General features: G+C 46.5%; 1 protein-coding gene across 1 annotated transcript; it reads left to right on the top strand.

The window, feature by feature from the left end:
• Positions 1 to 11,613: 11,613 nt before the first annotated feature.
• On the top strand, positions 11,614 to 20,540 carry AQP8 (aquaporin 8). The gene is made up of 6 exons (XM_027125491.1): positions 11,614 to 11,640; positions 11,780 to 12,033; positions 14,729 to 14,855; positions 16,918 to 17,132; positions 18,583 to 18,717; positions 19,955 to 20,540. Exons 1-6 carry the CDS (start codon positions 11,629 to 11,631, stop codon positions 20,001 to 20,003), a joined length of 792 nt encoding a protein of 263 aa, XP_026981292.1. The 5' UTR covers positions 11,614 to 11,628; the 3' UTR covers positions 20,004 to 20,540.
• The last annotated feature ends 6,407 nt before the right edge of the window (positions 20,541 to 26,947 follow it).

Here is a 26,947-nt window from a genome sequence, read left to right as displayed (position 1 = left end):
CCGGTGTGTTGGTCCTCTGCTGTTTATCCTTTGCTCCCCTGGGTGGGCTGCGGTTCACCTCTGTGTCAGCTGGAACCAGAGGTCCTAACCCGACCTTGACCTTGGCTCGCTCCCTGTGAGTCAGACTTAGCTCGTCTGTTGCGTCCGTTGTGGGATTTACTCCTGTGTGCTCCCGTTTGCAGCACCCGACATTGCACTTGGCACCTTGACCAGATGTTGGAGCTCGTCTCTGCTCCCGTTTCTGCCCTTTCCTGCTTAAATCCGCCTTCACCTTGGTCATTGTGGCAGGATGAATGATGAGCCCCTGATCCCTCCAACTGTGAACATGTGGCAAAAGGGGCTTTGAAGATGTGATTAAGGATCTTGAGATGGGAGATTACCCAAGAGCCTCCAAGTGGGCCGGATGTCCTCACAAGAGTCTTTCCTTATAAGGGAAGGCAGGGGTGTCAGAGTCGGAGGAGAAGGAGGCATGTGATGCCAGAAGCAGAGACTGGAGTGATGCGCTTTGAATGTGGGGGAAGGGGTGGAAGTGGAGGAATACAGGCGGCCACCAGATGCTGAAAAGGGAAAGAGAACATCTCAGAGCATCCAAACGGAGCCAGCCTTGCTGGCACTTCGACTTTAGCCCAGTGAAGCTGGTTTCAGATTTCAGACCTCCAGAACACTAAGAGAATAAATTTGTGTTGTTGTAAGCTGCTAAGTTTGTGGTCACTTGTTACAGCAGCAGTAGGAAACTAATACAGTTATGATGCAGATTAAAAGGGGCCCTGGAGACCTGGCCTCCAATTCAAAGACATAAGGCCTGTCCACACCTAATGAAATTTTTGGTTATGTGACTGGGGCTGTGAACCTGAGCCTGTGTGTGCAGAGCGGCAGTGAGGCAGCCCGCCGGCCCTCTCCCGTCCGAGAGATCACGGCCCCTTACTAGAGACTTGCAGAGTCTCTAGATCAGCTTTCCCTGCAGTGTGACCTGTCCCCCGTTACACAGCAGCACGCCTGTTGACAGGGGTCCGGGTGGTGACACAGCGTGAAATGACATTGATTTACCTGGTGAGAAAGTTACTGCCTTTTCAGTAAGGTCTTAAGGACCTTTCAGATCTTAAGAAGTCCAAGTTGAAGATCTCAGGCTGGTGCTGGTGTGTCTTTAACACTAATGCCATATTTACTAATCCATTGTTTTTGAAACTGTGTACTAGGCCATTAATGGATGGTGACTCCATGTAGGGAATCAAGTCCCTTATTTTAAAAAGATACGGACTAGAATGGAGAATGTCATAGCACATCGTCCGTAGTAAGGGTGAGTACTTTTTTTGTAACTTGTTTCATTTTTATGTGTGTATACACTACCATGTTAGCACTGTTTCTAATGTTTTGTTTGGGGTTTTGTTTTTTAATTGAAGTGTAGTTGATTTACAGTGTGTTAATTTCTGCTGTACAGCAAAGTGATTCAGTTATACATATGTATACATTCGTTTTTATATTCTTTTCCAGTATGGTTTGTTACAGGATACTGAATGTAGTTTCCTGTGCTATCCAGTAGGATCTTCTTGTTTGTGCATTCTGTATATAATAGTTTGCATCTGCCAATCCCTACATCCCAATACTTCCCTCCCCCAACCCCCCTTCCCCCTTAGCATTGGTTTTGGTTTTGATCACAGGTGGAGGTCAGAGTGTTACAGCATTTCTCCAACTGAGGGAGCAACAGCATTTGGCTAGAATTTTTAAAACTTTGCTTGGCTTCAATTATATTTCTGTTTTTCCTTGCATTTAGTTTTATGGAGTACCTTCTGTTCAAGGCTAATGATACGCCATTACTATTGATGGTTGTGTTATAAAATATCCCTTAAAGTACCTGTCAATTTCATTTTAAAAGCGAGCCCATTTCAAGACCGTTACTAACAAAATAATGGTAGAGCTACTGTACGGACATGCAGAAGTCAGGGAGGTGATGTATTTGGAAATACTGAAGTTGAGAAGCACCACATGACGGAATGGTTATCTTATAACATTATAGAAACCTTACAGTTTCTCACGGGAGTGTAGGGGGTATCAGGGGCAGAGGGTTAGCTTTCATGCCCTCCCTCTCCCGTACCTCCCACGACTGAGACATGCATTCCAAAGTGTGGTTTTGGCTTTTCGAATTGGGACTTGGAACTCGTTTCCCCCTGGAGTGACTGCCTCTCGCTGCCTCTCCTGTTCTCCCACACACTCATCTAAAACCTCTGGTAATCCTTTCTACACACACTGCTGAACTGAACCTGCCCTTGGGAAGGACATCAGTGACGTTGAAACCATCACACCCAGTGACCCTTCCTCTGTCCTTGGCTGTCTCAACTTCTCAGTAGCATGTGACATGGGCAACCATCTCTCTCCTTGGAACGTCTCACTGCCAGTAAATGATGGAACTGGATTTGAAACCAGGCAGGTTGGCTCTAGGACTTGTGCTTTTGACTACTACATTATATATATCCCTTCTCCCCTTGCCCCAGACAGCATATAAAAATTCCCCACCATCACCATTCCTTGAGGGTGTGGTTGCCCTGATGTCTCATTTCATTATTTCTGATAAATTTTCACAATTTATTACATTGGCTTATTTCCTATTTGGGGACTGTCCCAGGTGCCATTGATGAAAAGTGATCCTTTTCTCCAAAAATCTTAGTGAGGCTTTTGAATATTTAGTAGAGGAAATGGCATTGTTAAAAAAAACAACAACTATGTTTTCCTCTAAGAGTTTTATAGTATCTGGCCTTACATTTAGGTCTTTAATCCATTTTGAGTTTATTTCTGTGTATGGTGTTAGGGAGTGTCCTAATCTCATACTTTTACATGTACCTGTCCAGTTTTCCCAGCACCACTTATTGAAGACACTGTCTTTTCTCCACTATATATTTTTGCCTCCTTTATCAAAGATAAGGTGACCATATGTGCGTGGGTTTCTCTCTGGGCTTTCTATCCTGTTTCATTGATCTATATTTCTGTTTTTGTGCCCGTACCATACTGTCTTGATTACTGTAGCTTTGTAGTATAGAAAAATGGAATACTACACAGCAACCAGAAGAAATTAAGTTTGGACATACAACAAGATAGATGAATCAAAAATAAGTACACTGAGTGAAAGAAGCCAGATAAAAAAGAACACATGCTGTTTAATTCTATTTCTATTTTTTAAATTTTTAATTTTTTGCACAATTTTTAAAGGTCACACTCCATTTACAGTTATTGCAAAATATTTCCTATATTCCCCGTGTTGTACTATACATCCTTGTAGCCTATCTCACATCTGATAGTTTGTACCTCCCATTCCCCAACTCTGTATTGCTCCTCTCCCCCCTCCCCACTGGTAACCACTAGTTTGTTCTCTCTATATTTGATTCTATTTCTAGAAAATTCCAACTAATTTATAGTGGCAGAAAACAGATTAGTGATTGCCTGAGAACAGGAATAGGGTCATGAGGAAAATTGGGGGATGATACACATGGTCAGTGTCTTGATTATGGAGCTGGTTTCATGGGCATATACGCATATCAAAGCATCAGTGGTATACTTGACCGGTAATTTATTGTCTATAAGTTGTACCTCAATAGAGCTGTTTCAGAAATAATTTAAAAAAACCCAAATGAGTCTCTAAAAAGATATTTCTGTTTTCTTTTTTTAGCTACTCTACCTCTTATAGAGATATTTTTTCTGTAAAAGCATGAGATCTGGAGTTAGCAAACCAGTTCTGACCCTAATTACCTCTGACCTTTAGTGAGTCACTAGATCTTTGAACTTCAGTTTCCTCATCTGAGAAATGGGAACAACACCCACCTCACAGGACTGTCGTGAGGAGCCAGCAGGGTGATGTTTGTTAAATGCTCAGTACAAGCCCTGGGATGGGGCCTGCTGACTGTTAACTTGTATTGTTGTTGATGACAATTCAACTATTGGAGTGAAAAACAGCAGAGTGAAAGCTTTCTGATTTTTAAAAGGCAATTTATAAATTAGCACATTTTTATATTTTATGGGGATAGAATGTTACAGGCGACAGCATAGAGATTGAATTCAGTGTTCTCTTCTTAGGTACCATTGGTTCACCTACAGATTTCTTCTTGGTTATATCCAGAAGGTAACTTCCTAAAATAGGTTGGGTTTATTTTTAACTTTTTATTGAAGTACAGTGTACACACAGAAAAGTACACACATCGTTATCGGCTTGGTGAATTTTCACACAGTGAACTCACCCTGTGGCCAGCATCCAGATCAAGAAATAGAAAGTGATAGATTCCCGAAGCCTCCATGTGCCCTGTCCGAGTCACGACCTCCCAAAGCACAGTCGGCTTTGCTTATCCTCGAACTTTCTGTTCCACTGTATGCGCTCCTTTGCGTCTGGCTTCTTTCACTTTGTTTGTGAGATTCATCCAGTTGCTAGCCAGTGCACGTGATTTACATTTTCATGATACTTTCTCTCTTACACCCTTTAAAAACATTATCATATCTTTGTTGAGACTTGAAGGATGAGAAAGTTTTTGTCAGAATTAGGGAGCAGTTTGGGTAAAAGAAACAGACTGTCCAAAGGCTTGATGCTGAGTAGAACAATGGGATGTTCAGGATACTGAAAATAGACATTCATTCTGGGGTAGATGTTTTCATAATTATGACCATTCAGATAGTTCTCAGCTTTTTCTACCAATAAACGATAATGAAATCAATGTTCCTGTACATATACTCTTACCAATTGGAGTTTTTATTTCTATAGGATCGATTTTTGAAACATAAGGCTCGCTGGGTCTAGGAGTAGGTGAATTTACATATTTAATAAATATTGCAAGATTGTGTTGCAAAATATTGTAGTAATGCACACTCCGCCCAAAAATGCATGGGTTTGCCTATTTTCTCCCTCTTTGTCGGTACTGGATGTTAATCACGTTTTAAAATTTTCTGTTCTGTTGCTTTCCTTTGAATTTTTTCTGGCTATTATCTTTTCATGTTTGCTGACCTTTTGGATTTCCTCTTCTGTAGAGCAATTTAATTGTAATAAGTATTACTATCCAAATAGCAGAGAAAATGGTAGAACCAGAAAAAAAAAGTCAACAACATGAGAACATTCTGATTATCATATGAAACATGCTCATAGTGACAAGCTCTTCAGTAAATAGTGGACATTATTACTACCATTTTAACTGTTGTTCCAAACATGCAGATGACGAGCAAATGAACCCTTACTGATGAGACTTAGTGGACTGCTCCTTCAGTCCAATGACTTTTTGGCTGTAATAAGTTCTGACGTAGCCAGCATGTCTGATGTCTGGTTACAGTGACTCCAAAGACATCAGCATTTGAACTGGACACTGCAGGGCAGAAAATAGGGTGCTGGTGGCTTCTACAAGGAAGGAAGGAAGGTGCTCAGGTTCAAACTAAACCTGCGATCTGAGCAGTGAGAAAGGTGAAAACTAGACTCATTTCCAACAACAAACTTGCCCGGAGCTCCAAGTGAGTGATCATACGTTGAAAACAATGGCAGAGCTATTTAGATAGAAATAAAGCCACAGTTTCAGAAGACAGTGAGGGGTTTGAGACAGGCTGGGACCTGGGATCCTTTGCTGCAGTGCTTGAACCTGGACAAATGTCTCCTGGAGCAACAAAATACAAAGAAACTATACGGGACTAAAAATAACTGTGAGTATGTGCAGTTGGGGCAAATTATGAACAGCAAGATACAAAAAGACCAAAATCCAACTGCCACTTCTGAGGTGCTGGGGGCAAAAGCAGGGTCCTGAGCATGATCCTGCACACAGCACCACCAAGGGGGCGGGCAGACCACCTAAGCTACCCCTCTGGCCCGACCCACCAGTGCGCCCTCACATTCACCCTATTTATGGAACCAGCTCCCGCACCGCCCTCCCCCCTCCTGCCTCAGGGAGCAAGCAAGGGAACCTGTTACTTGTTTTCACTCCCTCCTGCTGCAGCAGGAGTCCCAGTAAAGCCTTGCCTGAATTCCTTGTCTGGCCTCTTATCAATGTCTATTGATTAAAGAGTCCAAGAACCCAGGTCAGTAACAGTTCTGCTTTACGTTTCTGTGACTGTCCACAGCACACAAATCTCAGCATCAGCCTGAATTATCAAGCATCTGCATTACTACAAATAGTGACTTGTTTTCAGAAGAAATTAGTAGACCGAAAGCCCAGTGTCTTTGGTATATTGGGAGGGAGCTTATCAGCCATAAATGTTCTCTGCTGCAAAGGATAGAAAATTCAACCCCCAGTGCCTGAAAGAGAAGGACATGTATTATTTGTTTCAGAGGCTCCCAAACTTTCTTGGTTCATGGTGTTCCTTGGACAAAAGGAATACCTAATAGTTGTATTTATTAGTTAGGTCCAAAAAAACACTTAGTATTTATGGCCTAACTACTTAGTGGCCATTTAAGAAAATCACGTACATTGAAAGGAAAAATATCTTATTTCTGTTTTATTTCATTCTTAAATAACTATAATTAAATAACTCAATTTAATTGCATTCTTAATAACTTTCATTTTTAAATACTACAGTTGCTTACCATGAGATACGTATGCCTTTGGGGCACTGCACAGGTTCTCAGGCCTTGGAGTCAGATTGGACACTGCCACTCTCACTTCCTTTTCCACACTGATTTTCATGCAGCACGTGTTTTTCTTAATTATTATTATTAATATGGCAACACCCATAAAACCAGGTTTGCAAAGATATGATGTAATTGAAAGGAATGTAGGGCCATCTAATAGAAAACTGTGAACTACCTTGAGCTAGTAAATGACACCCTGTCTGACAGATACTGAGCATCAATTTATTTCCCTTGAAAATTTAAAATATACCACAGCCACTTTATGAATTCACTCTCTCTGGGGTGCTCTCTGGGAAGTGCACGTTTATTTAACAAGAAGTCTGGAGTAGCTGGTCTTGGGGTTGTCTGGGGCCTTGATGTCATCAAGGATCCACACTTCTGGCAAGTTGCACCTCATGATCTCAAGGTGGCTGCCATGGCACCAACATCACATTTTTCCCACAACAGTGCATCAAAGAACAACCTTGATGAAGCAAAGATAGACGTGTTGAGGCCCCAAAGTAGGACAGGGCAACAGCAATGGGAATGGTCCAGCTAAACATGACAAATGTCTGGTCAGCAAATGTCACAGCCATGGCATTACTGCCAAGGACATCTGAAATGCTCAGAACTGTGTAATAGGCCTCATTGGTCAGGATGTAGATGAGTGTCATAATTGGCATAGAAATCCCAATGGCCGGGGCAAATTTCTTTCTGGGTTTTTGATTTCTTCTGTTACAAAATTAAGGGTGTCCCAACTTGAGTACGAGAAAGGGCAGAGTACTCTGCAAGTGCTCAGAATGTCCCTGGCACAATTTAACAAGGCCCATGACAATGATGGCAATGAGTGCCAGGACCATGACATAAGTGAACATGTCCTGCACATGTGTGCAGCCATCAATATGAGAAAGGAGGATAGAGTGGTTTGTCAGGATAAGATGCAACCTGCTTTTATACTCCATTTGGACCTGGTGGTGGATGGCAGACAGGTGCCGACAGATGCAGAGATGTCTTAAAATGTTTCTGTGCAAACAAAGATAAAAATTAGAGGCTTTGGTCATGTCAACCAGACCTGGGATTGGAAGGCTGAAAAGTTTTCCAGTCAAACAATTTCTTAGGAAGACATCATTTCCCTAGTGTACTGGTTATCCTGGTGGTTTGGGAGATCAGTGCATTGCATGTGGAGACATCAGGCCACACAAAAATCTCACGTTGTGGAAATACATTGTTTTGCTTGAATGACATTCAGATTTTCTCAGGAGAACCACTGGTTTTGGAGCTACTGAGTCCAATCCTGGCTCTCGTGGGGGAGGGGCATGCAGCAAGTACTGACAGCTAGTTGGCCCAGGAGTCAGGGAGGACAAATATCTGGATCTGAGACTTGAGTGAGCAGTAGAAGTTGGCCAAGAGGGCAAAAGAGAACTTCAAGCAGAGGGGATGGCATGGGCAGGGAGGGGGTCAGGGTGCAGGGCTTACCTGGCAAATCCTTTATGGTGGTTCATGTGGCAGGAGTTGAGTCCAGGGTAGACCTGTGTGGCTGCTGTGGGAGTTGAGTTTGGCATTGACTGCCACAGAAGGTGCTAGAAAGTTTGAAGTCAGGGAAGGATGGGATTAGATTGACAGGCTGGGGAACAACAGCAACCACCATGTGGTGTGGTAGAAATTTTCTGGGCGTTCACAAAATGCCTTTCTTTTTCCTTCTGGTCACACCGCTAGACTGTGTTTCCCAGACTCTTCTGTGGCCAGGTGAAGCCATGTGATTGAGTTCTAATCAATCAAATATGGAAGGAAGTGGTATTTGCCATTTCTAGGCCTACCCCACAAACCACCCCCTGCACAGTCCTCCACATTCTCTTCCCCCATTGGCTGGCTGGTGCAGATGATCTGAGGACCTAGATCGTGGATCTCCAAGGTGGAAGTAGCCTGGCTCCCTGAGTCACCATGTGATGAAGGGCCTGCTCTGGACTATTCTGTGAACAAGGAATCAATTTTTACTATGTTAAGCCATTGAAATGTTGGGGTTATTTGTTACACACCTACTCTGACTAATGAGAACCATAATAAGAGCTACTAGTTGTTGGGCACCTGCTCTGAATTGGGCACTGTACTAAGGGCATTGTCTCACTTAATCTATACACCAATTCTATGGGGATGGGTACCATCATTAGCCCACTTTTACATACAAGAAAACTGAGGCTGAGAGAGAAGCTAGGGGGCACAGGTGGAGAAGCTTGATCCCCAAACCTGGACCCAAGTGCCAAACTGTGCCCTGCTGGTTGCCAGTTTTAAAGGAATGGATTGAAATTGGGTGAGGCATCAGACATAGAGAACAGACTTGTGGTTGCCAAGGGGGTGGGTGGGAAAGGGATGGACTGGGAATTTGGGTTAATGGATGCAAAATATTTTATATAGAATGGATAAACAACTAGGTCCTACTGTTTAGCCCAGGGAACTATATTCAATATCCTGTGATAAACCATAATGGAAAAGAATATGAAAAAGAATGTATATATATATATATATATGTATAACTGAATCACTTTGCTTTACAGCAGAAATAAACACAACATTGTAAATCAACTATACTTCAATTAAAGAAAAAAAAAGAAATTGGTTGAAGCAAGAAGACCAGATGAGGAGTTGTTGTAGTAATACCAGCTGGGAGTTCCTACCTGTGAAGTGGGAAAATAATAGATTATTGTGAATATTAATTATTGAAGGAATGCATGTGTGGTGTCCAGTGTAGGGTCTGCAGTTGGCAGGTGTATAATGAATATTTAATTTTTTTTCAAGAGCCTAAGTAAGAACCGATGAAGGCTTGGGTGAAAACAGGAGAGAAATATTCCAGGAGCAGCACTTGGCAGGACTTGGGCAAAGAATGAGGGAGATGGGGGAGTTGAGGGTTGGACAACCATCTTATGTTGCAGGGAGGAGGGGAATAAGAAACATCTTGTACAATGTGCTGTGGGTGCAGAGGACGGAGAGAACAGGTCTCAAGATAACCAGCAAGAGAGCAGCCCCAAAACCTTCTGAGATATGCAAATGTTCAATAGAGACGCTGCGTTCCAGGGCCTCGAGCTGCAAAGAGCTCTCAGCAAACTGTCAAACCCTTGTCCAGAGGCGTCTACTTCTGTCCTGAAGCAGATGCTTTTCATCTACACGATCTTGAGCAGGTTCTTCAACTTCTTTGTGCCTCATTTTTATCATCTGAAGATGGGGATAAGAAGTCATAGGACTTATAGGGCTGTTGTGAACGTGTGCAGAGCGCTTAGCACAGCGTTAGATGGGTAATGAGTTATCAATAAATGGTGGAAATTTTCATTAAAATTCTCTTATCCCTGACATTACTTCTCTATCTCTACATACAATGCTCAGATAATAGTTATATGAACATCGAAACAGCATCTTTGTCTGTCTTGATCACCGCTACATTTCCTGCCAGCTCTTAGGACAGTGGCTGGTTCACAGTAGGTATGTAAATATTTGTTGAATGTTTGAGCATCTTTGAATGTATGAGTAAGGAAACCCATCTCTCTTTCCTTCCCTTCCTCCTTTCTTTCCTTCTTTCTTTCCATCCATCCACCCACCCATCTGCCGATCCTTCCATCCATCTCTTCTTCCATCATCCATCCATCCATCCATCCATCCATCCATCCATCCATCCATCATCTTAGAAAGGCTTAACCCACAAGTTTTTTTCTTTCAGTTGTGAGTGTAGTGGCTTTACCCACAGGTTTTTTTTTTCTTTCAATTCAAAATATGTGTAACACAAAATCTACCCTTTTAACCATTTAAGTGTATAGTTCAGTGATATTAAGTACATTCATGTTGTTGTGCAACACCTCCAGAACTTTTTCAACTTCCCCAACTGAAACTGGGTACCCATCACACAATAACTCCTCATTCTCCCCTCCTCCCAGATCAAGGCAGCCACCATGCTACTTTCTGTCTCTATGCATGTGACTACTCTAGGTACCTCACATAAGTGGAATCACACAGTATTTGTCCTTTTGTGACTTAGCCCACAATCACAAAAGCTGTGTGATCCTGGGAAACTTAACCTTCCCGAATTTCCACTTCCTCATCTGTAAAGTGGCTGTAATAATAGTACCTACCTCATGGGGTTGTTGTGAAGTTTAAATGAGATAATACATATAAGGTACTTAGACCAGTACTTAGAAAGTGCTCAGTAAATATTAGTTCACATAAATACATATTCTAAATCAGCAGGCACTGGTATTGTGCTTATCATGTGTCTGACTCTGTCATAAACACTTTATGATCTTAACTTATTTAAGCCACACAACCCGATGTCATTGGTACAACCACTATCATCCATGCTGCACGGGAGAAAAAATAAGGTGCAGAGAGGGTAAGCAACTGCTCAAGGTTACTCAGCTGGTTCACGGAGGAGCTGGGATTGAAATCCAGGCAGCCTGTTTCCAAAGTCCACAGGCTTTACCATTGCCTCTGCAATCTGCAGAGATGGTCATCCGTCTACACCCTCAGTCCTGGATCAGCCTATCAGCGTGAGTCTGTGGAGGTGCCGGGGCCTCAGACACAAGGAGGTGTCCTTAGAAGTCCGTGGAAAAATCACTGAAGATGAGTTTACCGTTACTTCCCATGTGTGGTCCTGATCTGGCGGGGCCCTCCTCGTGTTCACTCACACACGTGGGTCTCCTCTGGGCCCCGGTGGTGACCAAGGGGGCTGGGGATCAGGGCCCTCCATCTCCTGCTGGGGCAGACCTGGAGCCCTCCCCAGGTGACGCAGCGAAGCCGACGCCTTTTGCCTTTGCTGGCAGAGAGCTCAGCAATCCTTGGTCACCCCCTGCCCTGCCTGGTTAAGGTTAAAAGCAGTGTTTCCTCTCCTGGGCCTCAGGGCCGCCTCCTGCTGGGCTTTATTGCTTTCTTGACACCCTCGGGAGCCTCTGTAGCCCTTTAAAAAGGGCAGAGCCTGTAGTGGGCTGGCAGCCCCGGTCCTGGAGATAAGAGTGTCCTGTCCTGGAGAGCAGGTGTGAGTTTTCCAGCCAGCGCAGGCCAGAGTCCCGTCCTGAGTCACCTCCGCCCTGATGTCTGCAGAGGTGAGTACACTGCTGGCCTCCTCCTCTGCAGCCTGGCCATCCAAGCGGGTGCTGAGAATTGATTCAAGATGGGGGCACTGGGGGGCTTCTTTCTGGGCTCTCCTCCCATCCGTGTCCCCCTCCGTTTCCCCCCCTTCAGGCAGCTGCATCCATGTGTGACCTGGAGTTCGGTGGCGTCAAGGTGAAGGAGCCCAGCGAGGGGGGCAGGTGGCGTGGGTGCTGGTACGAGCGGTTTGTGCAGCCCTGCCTGGTTGAACTGCTGGGCTCTGCCCTGTTCATCTTCATCGGCTGCCTGTCGGTCATCGAGAACGGGACCGACACTGGGCTGCTGCAGCCGGCACTGGCCCATGGGCTGGCCCTGGGCTTGGTCATCGCCACGCTGGGGAGTATCAGGTGGGAACAGCTCTGAGCACTCTGCCTGGTGCCAACCTGGGGAGCCAGGCAGGGAGCAGAGCTGTGGGCAGGACCCCTGGACACATGCCCAGGATCCCAAAAGCATTATGGGTAAAATGTGGGTTGGGTGAGGGGTCAGGCTGCTTGGGTTTGAATCCTGGCTCTTCAGCCTGTGAGCTCTGTGGCTTTGACTAAGTCAGTCCCCAAACCCAAACTTCCCACCTATGAAATGCGAACAGTGGGAGTATTTTCTAAATCTTATTTCTCAAGCCAACACATGAAGGAGAAAGGCCAGGTAACTCGTCCAGAGTCCCATGGTAGAGCCAGGAGGCAAACCCAAGCTGTCTGTCCTAAACCCAGCATCTCCTAGGGGAGGCATGAGAATGAAATGATGTGAAGAGCTTAGTCTGTAGTAAGCGCTCAGTCACTGTTGGTTGCTGTGTTATTGTTACCTTTAGGACGGGGCGTTTTGCTCCAGCCTAGGGTAAGGCAGAGTTATGCAGAAGAACCCGCCGGGGGTGGGGGCAGGGAGGCCTGAAGAGTTCCCCTTGCATAGCCCTCCCCTGGACAGGAGCTCCACCGGGAGGTCGTGGGCTCCCAGGAGAACCAACCACAATGACAAATGTCTTGGATGGAGTGTCTGTCAGGGGCCTCTAGAACCTGGTTGGTCTGTATTTAATCTCACACAGAAAACTGATCTGAGTAAGGAAATTGAAATACTGTTTCCTAGAAAAGCAGAATGGAAAGAGAACTTTAATATTTCTCTTTAAATATCTAAGGGAAGCTGCAGGTGGGATGAAAAACACAGAGTCTTCTGTTCGACGACGGGTCTGGGATTGAAGGCAACCCTTGTCACTGCTTAGCTGGGTGACCAGGGCAATTAGCTGAACCTCTCTATGTTCAGTGGAATAAAAGGGGATGGTAATAATAAATGATATTTATTGAGTACTAACTATATGCTAGTACTCTATATGAACATGTATTAATTATCTTTGCAACAGCCTTCATGAAGTAGGGATCACTGAGGCACAGAGAGGTTATATAAGTTGCCCACGGTCATACAGCTCTTCGGTGGCAGAGCTAGGGTTTGAACCCAGGCCAGCTGGCAGGAGAGAACATCGCTTTGTGCTGCAGGAGACTGCCTACCTGAAATGCCAGCCTTTTATTCAGCCATCTGTTTTTTGTCAACAAATATTTATTCGGTACCTACCGTGTGCCCGGCACTGACTCTGAGGTTATTGGAGCGCCCGACACAGCACCTAGCACCAGAGTAGGTGTTCAATAAGTATTTGTTGAGCAAACCATGGATGAGTAAACTAAGAAGGTGTCTTGATTGTTTTACTGTTAATGAGTGTGAAGTGTCCCAGCCTTCTCCTGGTAGAACCACACTCTGAGTGACAGTGTCTCTCCCCGTTTGGGCTGCGGGACCTGGTGGTGAGGCTGATGGCCGAGAGGGTTCTAAGTCTCCCTCCTGCAGGAGGCCACCCCACCTCCACCTTCACCTCTCTGCTTTGGCAGAGCCCAGGCTAAGTTTGGTCATGGACCTGAATTGAGGCCAAGTAAGCCTGGCTGCCCCTCTCCCTGCCGGTCAAGTCTGAGATCAGCTGGTGCTTCCTGATCCTGCAGGAAGCTCACCCAAGGGCCTGTGCACAGAGCTGCACCTGACAAGTTGGGGCAGCTGGTCCTGAAATGTCAGCATGTTGGACAAAGTCCCTGTGTCCAGAGCCAGCGTCCTTTGTCCAGTCTCAGCTCAATGCCCTGTGCCCATTGGGTGGGCAGGCCCATTGGTGGGCTCTAAACATCTGGGTTGACATGGGGGGGCCTTGGGGTCACTGTCCCTCTTATTGGGTGTGTCCATCCCAGGCACCAGGGGGATTGGTGAGCCAACCTCTCAGGATAGTTCCTTCATCTGAGTGGGACTGGATAGGATGCCAATGGGGGTAGCAGGCACTGGGGGCGCCTGTAGGCTCTGGGGCTTGGACTGGTTGAGCATCTTGGTGAAAAGGAAGGCTCTTGGCCCATACCTTCTGGAAGGACCAGCCAACTTGAACCAGCCCTTTGACCTAGGTTCGACTTGGTCTAATCCCCTTCACATCCCAAACTCCAGATCCCAATCCCAACTTAATCATGAACCTCTAGCCTCGATCCTGATTCCCAGTGCCATTTCCAGGAACCTCTAATCTCAATTTTACAGGCAACACTAGTCACACTTTCAGACCAAAAATAGAAATTTTACTGGTTGAGTTCCACCAATAAAAAATTTTATTGGTTGAGTTCAACCAGTCAGGAGCTGTTGTTCAGGGCCTGGTTTCTTCTAAGGGGAGGCTAGGATACCTGTCTTGGGCTGTGAGTTTGAAGCTTGGGGTCTCATTCTGACCTGTGGCCACGGGTCTGAAGGGCTGGATGCAGCTCTTAGGGGTCTGGAAAGAGCTGAGGGACAATTTCCCACCGTATTCTTGTCTGGGCCACCGTGGGGTCTGGGTGTAGGACAGGAATGGTGCTGCCCTCCCCTCCCAGGCTCTCCCCCACCACTTGGCACCTCGGGGAAAGTGGGCGTAATTTGGTGCCTGTTTTCTACCTGGGCTGCCCTTGACGGACTCCAGCCCTGCAAGGCCATCTGGGGAGGTGGTGGGGCTGCTGGGGCCCAGTGCCTGGGCCTTGGCCTCACGACTCCTTCTGCTTTTGTGGGTGACAGTGGTGGACACTTCAACCCTGCGGTGTCCCTGGCAGCCATGCTGGTCGGAGGCCTCCACCTGATGATGCTGCTTCCCTACTGGATCTCCCAGCTGTGTGGGGGGCTGATTGGGGCTGCCTTGGCCAAGGTGGGTGATCCCCCAGGGGGCTGCGCTGGGGGCTTTTGCTCTGATGGGGCTGCTGGGGTGGGTGAGGGGCAGGGAATGGGGACTGTCCAATTTTTTTTAAAAAAATTGATTGATTGATTGATTGATTGGCTGCGTTGGGTCTTCATTGTTGCGCATGGGCTTTCTCTAGTTGCGGGGTGAGCAGGGGCTACTCTTCCTTGTGGTGCGCGGGCTTCTCATTGCAGTGGCTTCTCTTGTTGTGGAGCACGGGCTCTAGGCGCGTGGGCTCAGTAGTTGTGGCACGCGGGCTCTAGAGCTCAGGCTCAGTAGTTGTGGTGCATGGGCTTAGTTGCTCCGCGGCATGTGGGATCTTCCCGGAGCAGGGCTCGAACCCATGTCCCCTGCATTGGCAGGCGGATTCTTAACCACTGCCCCACCAGGGAAGTCCTGTCCAATTCTTTTCCTGTTGCCTCCCATGGGATTGGGTGGACCTTTCTACCTTGGAGGGGACACTCAAAGGGCCTTTGGTTTCCTCCAAACCCACCCTGTTCTGTCTGTGTCTGGACACAGCCCTCCCTAGACAAACCAGGAAGCAGAATTCAGGACTCAAGGTTTCTGCTCCTGAGTCCATTTCTGGATTTAGACAATTCTATTTTTTTCATTCATTCATTCATTCACTTCATTCATGCTACAAACATCTCACTAAGCACTGTCTGAGGGTACAGGATATACAGGGTTATTCTCCTTGAGAAACTCCTGAACTAACTTCTCTGTGTGTTCTCCAGTTTGCCTGCCTTTAAACTGAGTTACTCTACCTTAAATGGGAGTTAATGCTCAAATTACTGGAATCCTCCCATTCTGGTAGGAAGGCTAGCTCTTCCTCTCAAGCCACAGAATTTCTATAGCTCTACACGTAACTCCATGGAAGGACTTCCCTCCTCCCTCTTTGCCTGCCTGACTTCCTTGTTTCCTTCTTTCCTTCTCTCTCTTTCCTTCCTGCTGTTCTGAAGTCTCAACCAGGGACCCTTCAAATTGGAGGCCTTGCTTGGCTTGTGTTGGGGGTGGGATTGGAGGGAGTGGGGAGGTGGAAAGCGGTGAAGGGGGCACCCTGTTAGCTTGCCTGGGGTTTGGTCTGTGTCTCTAAGCGTTGCCCATTGCAGACTTTGGTCTCGAATTCCATCTTGCTGTCGTCCCTGCCCTGGTCTCCCTGTGCCCCCATTTGAGACCCTGCTCCCCTGTCTGTTTAGAATGGGGCCCAGACCTTGCTGCTCTGATTCCCAATGGAAAGCAGTGCTGGGACTCTCCCTCAGGCCTGGTCACTTGTAAACTTGTCCAACATGATGGAGACCAGTGTGGGGCAGAAGTGGTCAATCACTGGGTGCCCTCCCACCTCCCCGAGCACTTGGTAGAATCCTCTCATTTAATCTCCAACTTGACTGGAAGCCTGCATCAGTCCTTAAAGATCACTCCCCACCTGGGCCCAGGGCTATTACCATGACCATGCCTACTTTACAGAGGCAGAAGCAGAGGCGCAGAGAAGGCAATAATTTGCCCAAGTTCAAATGAACTGGGGAGCAGCTGAGCCTGGATTTGAGTCCCGGGTCCAGAAGCTTGTCTGCACTGCAGTCTTCCCTTCCCAGGTGTCGTGATGACCCCAAGGCCGATTTCCTGGGAAGCCAATGGGGCTTAAGCTTCAGGGCTGTTCTCATCCCTTTGAAGGGGCCTTTTAGGGGGCTGGTAATGTGTTTACCTGGGTATATGTGTTTGCAAAGTTTGTAAAAATAAGACATTTTAGTATTCTTTCTCAAAGAGGGTCATATAAGTTACATACCCTTCAGGCCTACAATACCTGGAGCCACCGCTGGGTTATCCCCATTTACAGAAGAGCAAAATGAGGCTTAGGGAAGTCCAAAAGCTCAGGCAAAGCCGCACAGTAGGAACTGGTGGAGCTGGGATGTGGGTCCAGATACGTCTAACTGCACATTGGACAGGACCCTTCCCTGGCTCAAAAGGATGGGCCCCTCCCGTCAGCTCCCAGCTGTCTCTCCACCCGCAACATGAGGCTGAGCACTGCTCTCTGCAGGCGGTGAGTTCTGAGGAGAGGTTCTGGAACGCGTCTGGGGCAGCCTTCGTGACAGTCCAGGAGCCCAGGCAGGTGACGGGGGCAGTGGTGGCAGAGATCATCCTGACGACACTGCTGGCGCTGGCTGTATGCATGGGCACCATAAACGAGAAGACGCAGGGTCCTCTGGCCCCATTCTCCGTCGGCTTCTCTGTCACCGTGGACATCCTAGCAGGGTGAGTGCCCCTTGGCTGTGGGACCACAGTGCTCAGCCCTGGGCCGAGGCTCACCCCTGGAGGAGGGCAGGTCTGCTGAGCTTACCTGAGGGTTTCCAATAGAAGCCACACAGGTAACGTACACGGGGGAAGTGGGCTGGCAGGAGGCAGACAACAGGGAATGGTGGGGACTGTGGCATCTAAGGAGGCCACCACCACACACCTCTGATAAGTTATCGCTGTGTGGGAATATGGGCTTGGGGTGACCCTTCTAATTTCATTCTAGGGAAGTCAGAAGACTGGATTTTTATGTGAATTTTCTACTTTTTGTAGTATCAATAAACCATGTCTGTGGACTGTGTTTATCCTGCCAGCAGGCAGCCAGGTTTTAGCCTCAGACTTACAAAGAGCTTCCACACCCGTTGTCTCATTTGTCTAGAGCCTCTCAGTAGGCTTGGGAAGGGATTAAGGAGACAAAGGATTATTTCTTCCCTTTTATATATGAGGAAACTGGGGCTCAGAGAGGACACAAGTGACTTATTTAAGGTCATTGGGAAGTGGCAAATTAAATGAGAGATCTGGGACAAGGGCCCCTGCTAAATATAGGGGATGAGGGAGCTCCTTCCTACAGGCCAACTCCTTCCTTTCTTCTTGGACACAGGACCAAGTGTAGCCTTTCTCTGCTCTGCCTCCAGCCCTAAGTCATCCTTTGGGAGGTGGAGTCTGGGGAAATGCATGTGCAGAGCTGTGGCAGTGCTTTGATGCCTCCTAGTGGCTTTTGGTTCACTTACAAGCCTACTGACTCATCCAGTTGGCTTTGGCTGCTGGCCACAGAGTGGGGTCTGTGACGGGTGAGGCCTGAGTGAGGACCCCAGCTTGAGCGAATGGGGCAAGGGTACAGACACTGGGACTAGAGAGGTGCTCTTGGGGAACAGTCCCTCTTTGGGAGATGCTGGGTCCCTAGCTTGTGGTGCAACAAAGGCCTCAACCAGGTCAGCTAGATTAGAGTTAGCACTTGCACATGAATTATAGGAGAAACATGGGCTCTATGAGATATGTACTTTCATCTCAGCTGAAACACAGAGAGGTTAAACAAAGGTCATAGCTAGAAATGGCTGGGCTGGGTTTTGAATCCAGGTCTGCTTGACCCCGAAGTTCATGTAGCTGAAAACTGCTTCCTTTGCCTTACCACTTCTGGAGGAGGATCCATCTTCCTTCCTGCCGTCACTGAACAGGCACTACTTGCTGCCCATGCTTCTAGAAGGGTGTGTGGGGAGTGGCAGACTGTAGGGAGGACTCTGGGGAGGGGGTCAAGCCTTTCACTTTGGAACCTCCCAGATCGCCATGATATGGTAGCTTAGAGGGGGTTTCTGGGTAGCATGTGACTTAGGCCTACTTGGGGAAATGAACTTGGGTGAGTCGGGGCTCCTTGGCTGAGATTCTGCCGACCATTGTGGCTGGGTGTTTGTAGGGGAGCTGTGTCTGGAGCCTGCATGAATCCTGCCCGTGCCTTTGGACCGGCTGTGGTGGCCAACCATTGGGACTTCCACTGGATCTACTGGCTGGGCCCGCTCCTGGCCAGCCTGCTTGTAGGAGTGCTCATCAGGTAGGAATGTGACACAGGGTCATGGCCCATCTGGTGGGCATGGTGACAGTTCCTAGAACATCCAGGTCTAGAGGGCTAGGGTCTCGCTTGGGTTTGGAGAAGAGAAGAGGAAGCCTTCTTCAGAGGCAAAGATTATGGCTCTGGGACCTTTGGTGGCAAGTGACAGAAATCCATCTGAACAAAGCTTTCATCATAAAGGGGAACTCATTGGCTCACATAATTGAAAAGTTCACAAGTGGCCCTGGCTTTGGTGGGAGCTCAGACAGTGTCTTCAGGGCTTGGTCTTTTTAGGCTCTACTGTCCTCTGGGTAGATTTCATGCTTGGATAGGCTCTCCAGTAGAGGCAAAGATGCCCACCAGGCACTCCAGACTTACATCCTAGCAGGTTAATAGCTGGAAACAGAGGAAACAGAACAACAGCTCTTACAAAGGTTCTGGCTCTGCTGTTCTCTGAGTTGGACTGGTCCAGCTTGGGCCATGTCTACCTCTGAATCGATCTCTGTAGCCATGGGGCCAGGCACTCTTATTGGCTATGTCTGGAGCATGAATCTTATCCTGGAGTTGGGGTGAGGTCAGCCTCATCTGAACAACTGTATGGACTGAAAGTAGGGGAGAAATAGCTCCCCACAGGGGTGTTGTACAACTCAAGGGACCCTGTCCACATAGAACACCATGTTAGTGGTGTCCCCAAGAGCATGCATGTCATGAGATGCCAATCACATAAGACACAATGTGAGCAGTGCTCCCTGGAGCTGGGCAATGGGTAAGAAGGTTGATAGTGTTATCAGAAGGATAATATCCGCTTGACTGCTTCTCCTCCAGCTCTCTTCTTGTGAACCTCAAGGATCCAGAGTGTCCTTCCTTTCTACTCCAGGTTGTGCAGGGATACAAGTAGGTACAGTGCCCGCTGTCTGGACGAGGACAGGCACTGGGCTGAGCTGGTCTAGACTGCTTGCATCACTGCCTGTCTGCAGTCCTGGCTTAGCCTACAGATTAGTGAAAAGCATCACAAGTAATTCTCTGATGCTTTCAGAATGGTAGAGATGGGGATCTTCAGGAAAAGGGTTAGAGACCCAACAGGAAAGAGTTTCTCCCTCTCCCCAGGGAGATCTGGCTCTTGAGGCTGGAGAGGCTCAGGAAGGCATCTCTCTGGAGAATTCTGGGCCTGGAGGCATTCGATGGAGGGTTGGGTCTCTCCCGGAGATGCAGAGACCTCACTGGACCACCTTTTTTGTAGGTTCTTCATTGGAGATGGGAAAACCCGCCTAATACTTAAGGGGCGGTGAAGCTGAGATGGTGGAATTCCTGCCGCCCTAGGGGCCCTCAGTGGACTTGTCCTGGACTGCAGACCAGACAGGTCTGCATTTCCTGCCGGGGCAGAGCTCTGAGAAGTGACTGATAACGCTTCCTCTGACTTGGGTCTGGCTTTTCAGATGTGCAGGTTCTTTCGAATTCCTTTGTGCTCATCAGAGACCTCAGCCTGGGGAATGTGTTGCCAGCAATGCCCAGAGACAGATAGAAACAAGCACAACAGAAGAGCTTTTCTTGACAGGGAAGGTCCCAGGAGCAGAAGAATGGGTGGAAGAGGTGGCCGTTTATGTGTCTCTGCTCACTTCCCTCATCCCCTTTCTCCTTCTCTTGTTCCCCGATTCCTCTGTTATAGAAGGGCCTTCTTTGGTCTGTTTCCTTGCGGCCTGTACTGTCAATCTAGCTTTGCAATAAATAGTCCAGTGTTTCCTTCCGTGTGCCCACTGGCTGGCCTTTCCTTTCAGAAATGGACACCACTGGGGGGGAAGCAAAAGTCTGGGTTGAGCTTTAGCTGTCCAGAGTCTAATTAGCTCGAGCCCAGCTTAGAGTCCAGGGCCAAGGCAGGTACTCAGAGTGCAGACCAACCCAAAGCCCATCTGCCTCTCAGCCAGGGCCAAGGGAGCTCTGTCTGGAGCCCAGAGTCCGTCTGGAGTCCAGTTTGGACTCTGGTCAGAATCAGTTCCAGATCACAGACCTCAAGACCCTGCTGAAGAGCCCAATGCAGACTCCAGGGCATGGTTTAGCGCCCAAAGCTATCCAGGACATGGACTGACCCACTCATGGCACTCCAGCTGGGGATGTGCGTGGGTATGGGGGTGGGCCAGAGCTGCAAGGATTTCCCAAGGAAATATATAATGTGGCATAATACAGGTCTGGAGAGACAGAGGCATTTAGATGGAAGATACGAGTATAGTGAATAACTAAGGATAAAAAAAGAATAAAAAGACACATTCTGAAGTTCACACCTTAAAAGTAGAGTGTGTATCTTCTCTACAAGAATCTATGGGTAATTTATGGAAGGTGATCATTCTAACACCGCAAAGGGGTGCTAGGGAAAAATAATTCTCAACAACGAACAAAAACATCACCCACTTCTACCAGACAAGCAAAATACTCACCTGAGTAAAAAGGAAGAAAATGCTCACTGGAGAATATTACCAATACAATGAGAGATTGCCTGTTGAGAAAATGGACACTACCCAAATATCCAAGACATTTTGGAGAAAAAGAGAATAATAAATTTCAATAACAACAAACGTAACGAGAAGAGCTACTCAGACAACCTGTGTTCAATGATGTGAAGGTAATTGTAAAAATAGCTACTGACACTAATTGAGCACTTTCTACATGCCAGGATCTGCTTTGTGTTCGAAACGTGGTAATTTATTTCATTTTCACAACTGTACAGGTACGTATTATTGTTATTATTATTTTTTTTTCATGTTACATATGAGGAAAGTGAGGCACAGAGAAGTCAAATTACTTACTCAAGGTCACTCAGGAAGTGGCAGAGCTGAGATTCAAATCCCAGTGGTCTGGCTCCAGAGTCTGGGCTCTTATAATGTTCATGTAATCTTAAGACATATAGCTGCACCTAAAGACAAATAGCGGGGGCTTCCCTGGTGGTGCAGTGGTTGAGAGTCCGCCTGCCGATGCAGGGGACAAAGGTTCGTGCCCTGGTCCGGGAAGATCCGCGGCTGGGCCCGTGAGCCATGGCCGCTGAGCCTGCGCGTCCAGAGCCTGTGCTCCGCAACGGGAGAGGCCACAACAGTGAGAGGCCCGCGTAACGCAAAAAAAAAAAAAAAGACAAATAGCGAACATTAACTCATGGGGTTAAGAACAAACAGAATTGTTAACAGGGGAACTGTGCAATAATAGGAAGAGCCGTTAGGGTTAGTCAGGAAAGGATGAGTCTTTGCTGGAAGAACATCTAGTAAGAACTTGTAATTTATCCAGTAGATCAGATGAATAGGCTGATAGGAAAGGATGGTAAATGATGTGCTCAAAGAACCCAAGTGAAGAGAGGGAAGGCAAAGAACTCAATGAAGGCAAATTCAAGACCCAGCGTATGCGCTGATGGACCTACTTCAGCTAAGAAGTAGGACTCTGGAGTCAGCTGAACCTGGGTTCAGATCCCAGCTTCACCACACTTACTAGCTGTGTGACCCTGCCTGGGCAATTTATTTAAGCTCTCTGAGCTTCAGTTTCCTCAGCAACAGGCATATTGTGTGGGTCCAATGAGTTAATGCAATGGGAAGGACTTAACACGGCACCTAGCATACAGTAAATGTTCAGTAAAAGTTTGAAATCAGAAACAACACATTAGAAAACTCACAAAGAGTGAAAAACATTAAAAGTTACTACATCCTTTGGTGAAATAAATAATGAAATCAACCTTTGGTAATCTAGTAAATAACAAAATAGTTATTTTTATATATATATATATATATATATATACGTGTATATACACACACACCCATACACACCCATGCATACACGTGTACAGCTAACATTTATTGTTTATTATGTGCTGGGCACTGTGCAGAATGCTTTCCATGCATATTTCATTTAGTCCTCACACAACAATCCCATGAGGTAGTGTAGTGGGTTGAATAGTGTCCCCACTTAAATTCATGTCCACTTGGAACCTCAGAATGTGACCTTGTTTGGAAACAAGGGCTTTGCAGACCCAAGTAAGGTAAGGGTCAAGACGAACCATACTGGATTAGAGTGGGCCCTAAATCCAATGAAAGTGTCCTTATGAGAGACAGAAAAGGACGCAGAGAAAGTGGCCATATGGAAGGACCAAGGCAGAGTTATGGTATCACATGATAGCACCAGGAGTCACCAAGAGCTAGAAGAAGCAAGCAGGGGTTCTCCCGCAGCCTTTGGAGGGAGTGTGGACTGCTGACGCCCTGATTTCAGACTTTTGGCACCCAGAATGGTGAGAGAATAAATACCTGTTTTTTTAAGTCACCGAGGTTGTGGTCATTTCTAGGGACAGCCTCAGGAAATGAATACAGGTAGCCACTCTTACTCTTCCCATTTTCCAGAGGAGCAAATGGAGATCCCAAGAGATGACATTACCCAGAGTCACATAGTTAGTACATTGGTGGAGCCAAAATATAAGGTACGTTTGACTGCAGCGTTCATGATCTTTGTCATCACAGGTTACTATTGCTGAATAAGGGACAGTATGTCACCTGACTACTTGCCCCTTAGTCCCCCATGAAGAGGGGGACAGAAGCACGTGTATGATAACTCTTCTCACTCCTAACTTGCAATTGGATTTCAAGTCCTGCTCTTCATATCCATTTCTAGACCACAAGCTCTCAAGGAAGATCAGTGTTAATTCCTCTTTGTGATTCCACATTATTGGGCTCACTGCTGTACAGAAGGGACTGAGTACTTGTTGACTGAAAGAATGGCATAGGCGGATCCTGATGACTCTCAGATTCATTCTGACCCTACAGAGTAGAATCCAAAATCGACCCAGATCACCTAAGTTTACCTCCACCCCACCTCCTGTCTTCTCAGGAACAACGAGGTCACAGAATTTTAGGATGTTAGAGCTGGAAACTCTATGGCAGTAGTAAAAAGCAGTTGCTACGAGTTTGGATTCTGAGAAAGATCCAAGTTTAAATCTCAGAACATTGGCTTTTTTGCTGTATAAGTTTGAAGAAGTTATTTAACTTCTCTCAGCCTCAGTTTCCTTAAAATGGGAAACCTGCCTCAGAGTGTTTGTGAGGATAAGTGTTTGTAAAGCATTAGCACAGTGCCTCATACCTAGTGAGTGGACAGTGTGATAGCTCTTATATTTATTATTGTCTAATCAAAAAAAATTTTTTTCCCCACACTGTGTGGCACACAAGATCTTGGTTCAAACCCGTGCCCCCTGCAGTGGAGTGTTAACCACTGGACTGCCAGGGAAGTCCCTCTAATCAAAGGTTTTGAAATGTGCAAGTATCAGAATCATGGCAAGGGAGCGGAGCTGTGGCAAGAAGATTCTAAACGGACTTTGCACGCATGTATCTTCTCAATCAACTGTCTTCACGTAAGGATCTTTGGGCCTCTTGAGGGGAAAATGTTGGGAAGCCCTCATGCTGTCCAATCCCAAAACCCAGAGAGGCGAGCTAAATAATTTGACTATGATCACACAGTGATCTAATGGCAGAGCTCAGTTAGAATCCAGGATTTTGGACACACTCTCTAGTGTGTTTTTCTACTGCAGCAGGCATGTGCTGCTTTATACCCTTGGAGCACAAGTACTGATTCATTTCCTTTTGTGAGAATCGGCTTGAGTCCTCATATTCTGTGTTGTTGAGAAGCCTAGTATTATGTTCTCGCATCTTCCCTCACCAGACTGTCCAAGAACTCTTGAGAGTTTAAGCAATCCAAAGGGGAAGTATGCCAATCTTCTACCTTCATGTCCTAACTTTTAATTTTATTTTTTAAATATTTATTTGGCTGTGCCAGGTCTTGCAGCATGGAGATCTAGTTCCCTGACCAGGGATCGAACCCAGGCCCCCTGCACTGGGAGCATGGAATCTTAACCACTGGACCACCAGGGAAATCGCTTTATTTTACTTTTAATATTAAAATTTTTTTTATTGAGGTATAGTTGATTTACAATGCTGTGTTAGTTTCAGGTGTACAGCAAAGTGATTCAGTTTTATATATATATACTTTTTCAGATTCTTTTCCATTTTAGGTTATTATTTATTTTTGCTGTGTTGGGTCTTTGTTTCTGTGCGAGGGCTTTCTCTAGTTGTGGCAAGCGGGGGCCACTCTTCATCGCGGTGCGCGGGCCTCTCACTATCGCAGCCTCTCTCACTATGGAGCACAGGCTCCAGACGCGCAGGCTCAGTAGTTGTGGCTCACGGGCCTAGTTGCTCCGTGGCACGTGGGATCCTCCCAGACCAGGGCTTGAACCCGTGTCCCCTGCATTAGCAGGCAGATTCTCAACCACTGTGCCACCAGGGAAGCCCCATTTTAGGTTATTAAAAGATTGAATACAGTTCTCTGAGCTATACAGTAGGTCCTTGTTGTTTATCTATTTTATCTATAATAGTGTATGTCTGTTAATCCCAACCTCCTAATTTATCCCTCCCCACACCCTTTCCACTTTGGTAACCATAAATTTGTTTTCTGTGTCTGTGAGTCTATTTCTTGTTTTGTAAATAAGTTCATTTGTATCATTTTTTAAGATTCCACATATAAGTGATATATTTGTCTTTGTCTAACTTACTTCACTCAGTATGATAATCTCTAGGTCCATCCATGTGCTGCAAACGGCATTATTTTATTCATTTTTATGGCTGAGTAATACTCCATTGTGTAATATACCACATCTCCCTTATCCATTCATCTGCCCATGGTCTTCCTGCTCTAACTTTTTACTTCATGCCCGCTGCAGCTGCCATTTTATAGCTGAGTCAGTCACACTTGTCTCGGCCAGGGTGGTTTCTAGAAAGAGGGGTTGTTTACTGACAATTCCACAATTTCCACACCAAGCACACCTGTGTGCTCCACGGGCTCCATGCTCATGTATCCAAGCAACTCTTAAGGCCGGGCCTTTCGGGTCTTGCCCCCATCCCCTCTATCCCCACACTGCCACTTTCCTCCAGAGTCCTACCACCTCAAAGTGGGTTCAGGCATTCGCCTCTCTTGGGACCCAAAACCATTGCTTCCCTTCTGAGTCCCTGGACCCACCATGGTGTTTGGAGGTTGTGACTAGCTTTGTTCATTTTGGTGTTTGAAACACAAAGCATTCATTCTCCTCCCTTAAAATCTAATTGCCTTAACTGGTTTATAGGAATTGAAAATTTGTAGCCTTAGAGATTTTTTTCCCCTTACAGATTTAAAGTCTCTCATCTAACTCCCACATGTGGGTCAGTTCACAGACTTAAATCTCTATAAAGGAATGGAAGATCAGGTAATCTTGTGGAACGATTATGATGTAACAACACACATGAATATTGAGCCATTTTTTTCTTTTTAATATTTATTTAGTTTTTGGCTGCATTCAGTCTTAGTTGTGGCACACAAGATCTTTCATTGCAGTGCGCGGGCTTCTCTCTAGTTGTGGCACGTGGGCTCAGTAGCCCTGTGGCATGTGGGATCTTCGTTCTCTGACTAGGGATCAAACCGGCATCCCCTGCATTGCAAGACAGATTCTTAACCACTGGACCATCAGGGAAGTCCCTATTCTGAGCCTTTGTCTCTGTTTCCTCTAAAAACGTTGTGGCCATTTACTCAAGGAAAATATAGAAGACGTAGAGGGACTCTCAGATACTGACCCTGAGCAGTTATAATTCTTGAGAACCTTGGGTGCTATTGCAGTTGGCTGCTTATAAAGTCCAGGTGAGAGATACGCTTTGTCTGGAATCTACCTCATGTCTAGGTGAACTGGCTCTAGATCCATCCTATGATTCTTCCGACAGTTTCTAAGAGTATAGTTGGAAATACATCCTCGGCAGGTGACAAAATCTCTACACTGACTCTATGACCCATGGAGTTGGAGCTGTTATGGGAAGAAGGGCTAAGTGGAAGCCACTGGGACTCTTTAAATCAAATAGTAAACCAAAGGCACCACCGTATCTGGGGAAATCATGTCAAGACTTGTTCCAGCAGCAGAGGCTGTGGTTGAGTGCCCCTCCAAGAACACACGCAGTGTGTGCCTCCAAGACTAACTCCCCTCTAGAATTAGAGCCAAACGTTTTCTGGGACAATGGCAGTGACAGCTATCAGAGGACTGCAGCACAGGAATAGCTGTGGACTCCCAAGAGATCCCTGCTAGCTGCGGGGAGAACAGTGGGCTGGAAAGAAACTGAAATTCCCTTGAGCTACAAGGATCAGCTTTTATTAGCCCTTGGATAAGTTCTCCTTTTCCTTGATAGAAGACAGCCTTCAAATTATGGCA

This window comes from Aethalodelphis obliquidens, unplaced genomic scaffold (assembly GCF_003676395.1).
Source record: "Aethalodelphis obliquidens isolate GAN/ISIS:26980383/991018 unplaced genomic scaffold, ASM367639v1 scaffold30, whole genome shotgun sequence".
NCBI lineage: Eukaryota > Metazoa > Chordata > Mammalia > Artiodactyla > Delphinidae > Aethalodelphis > Aethalodelphis obliquidens.
Note: the sequence above shows the minus strand (reverse complement) of the source record. Positions and strands in the feature narration are given on the sequence as shown.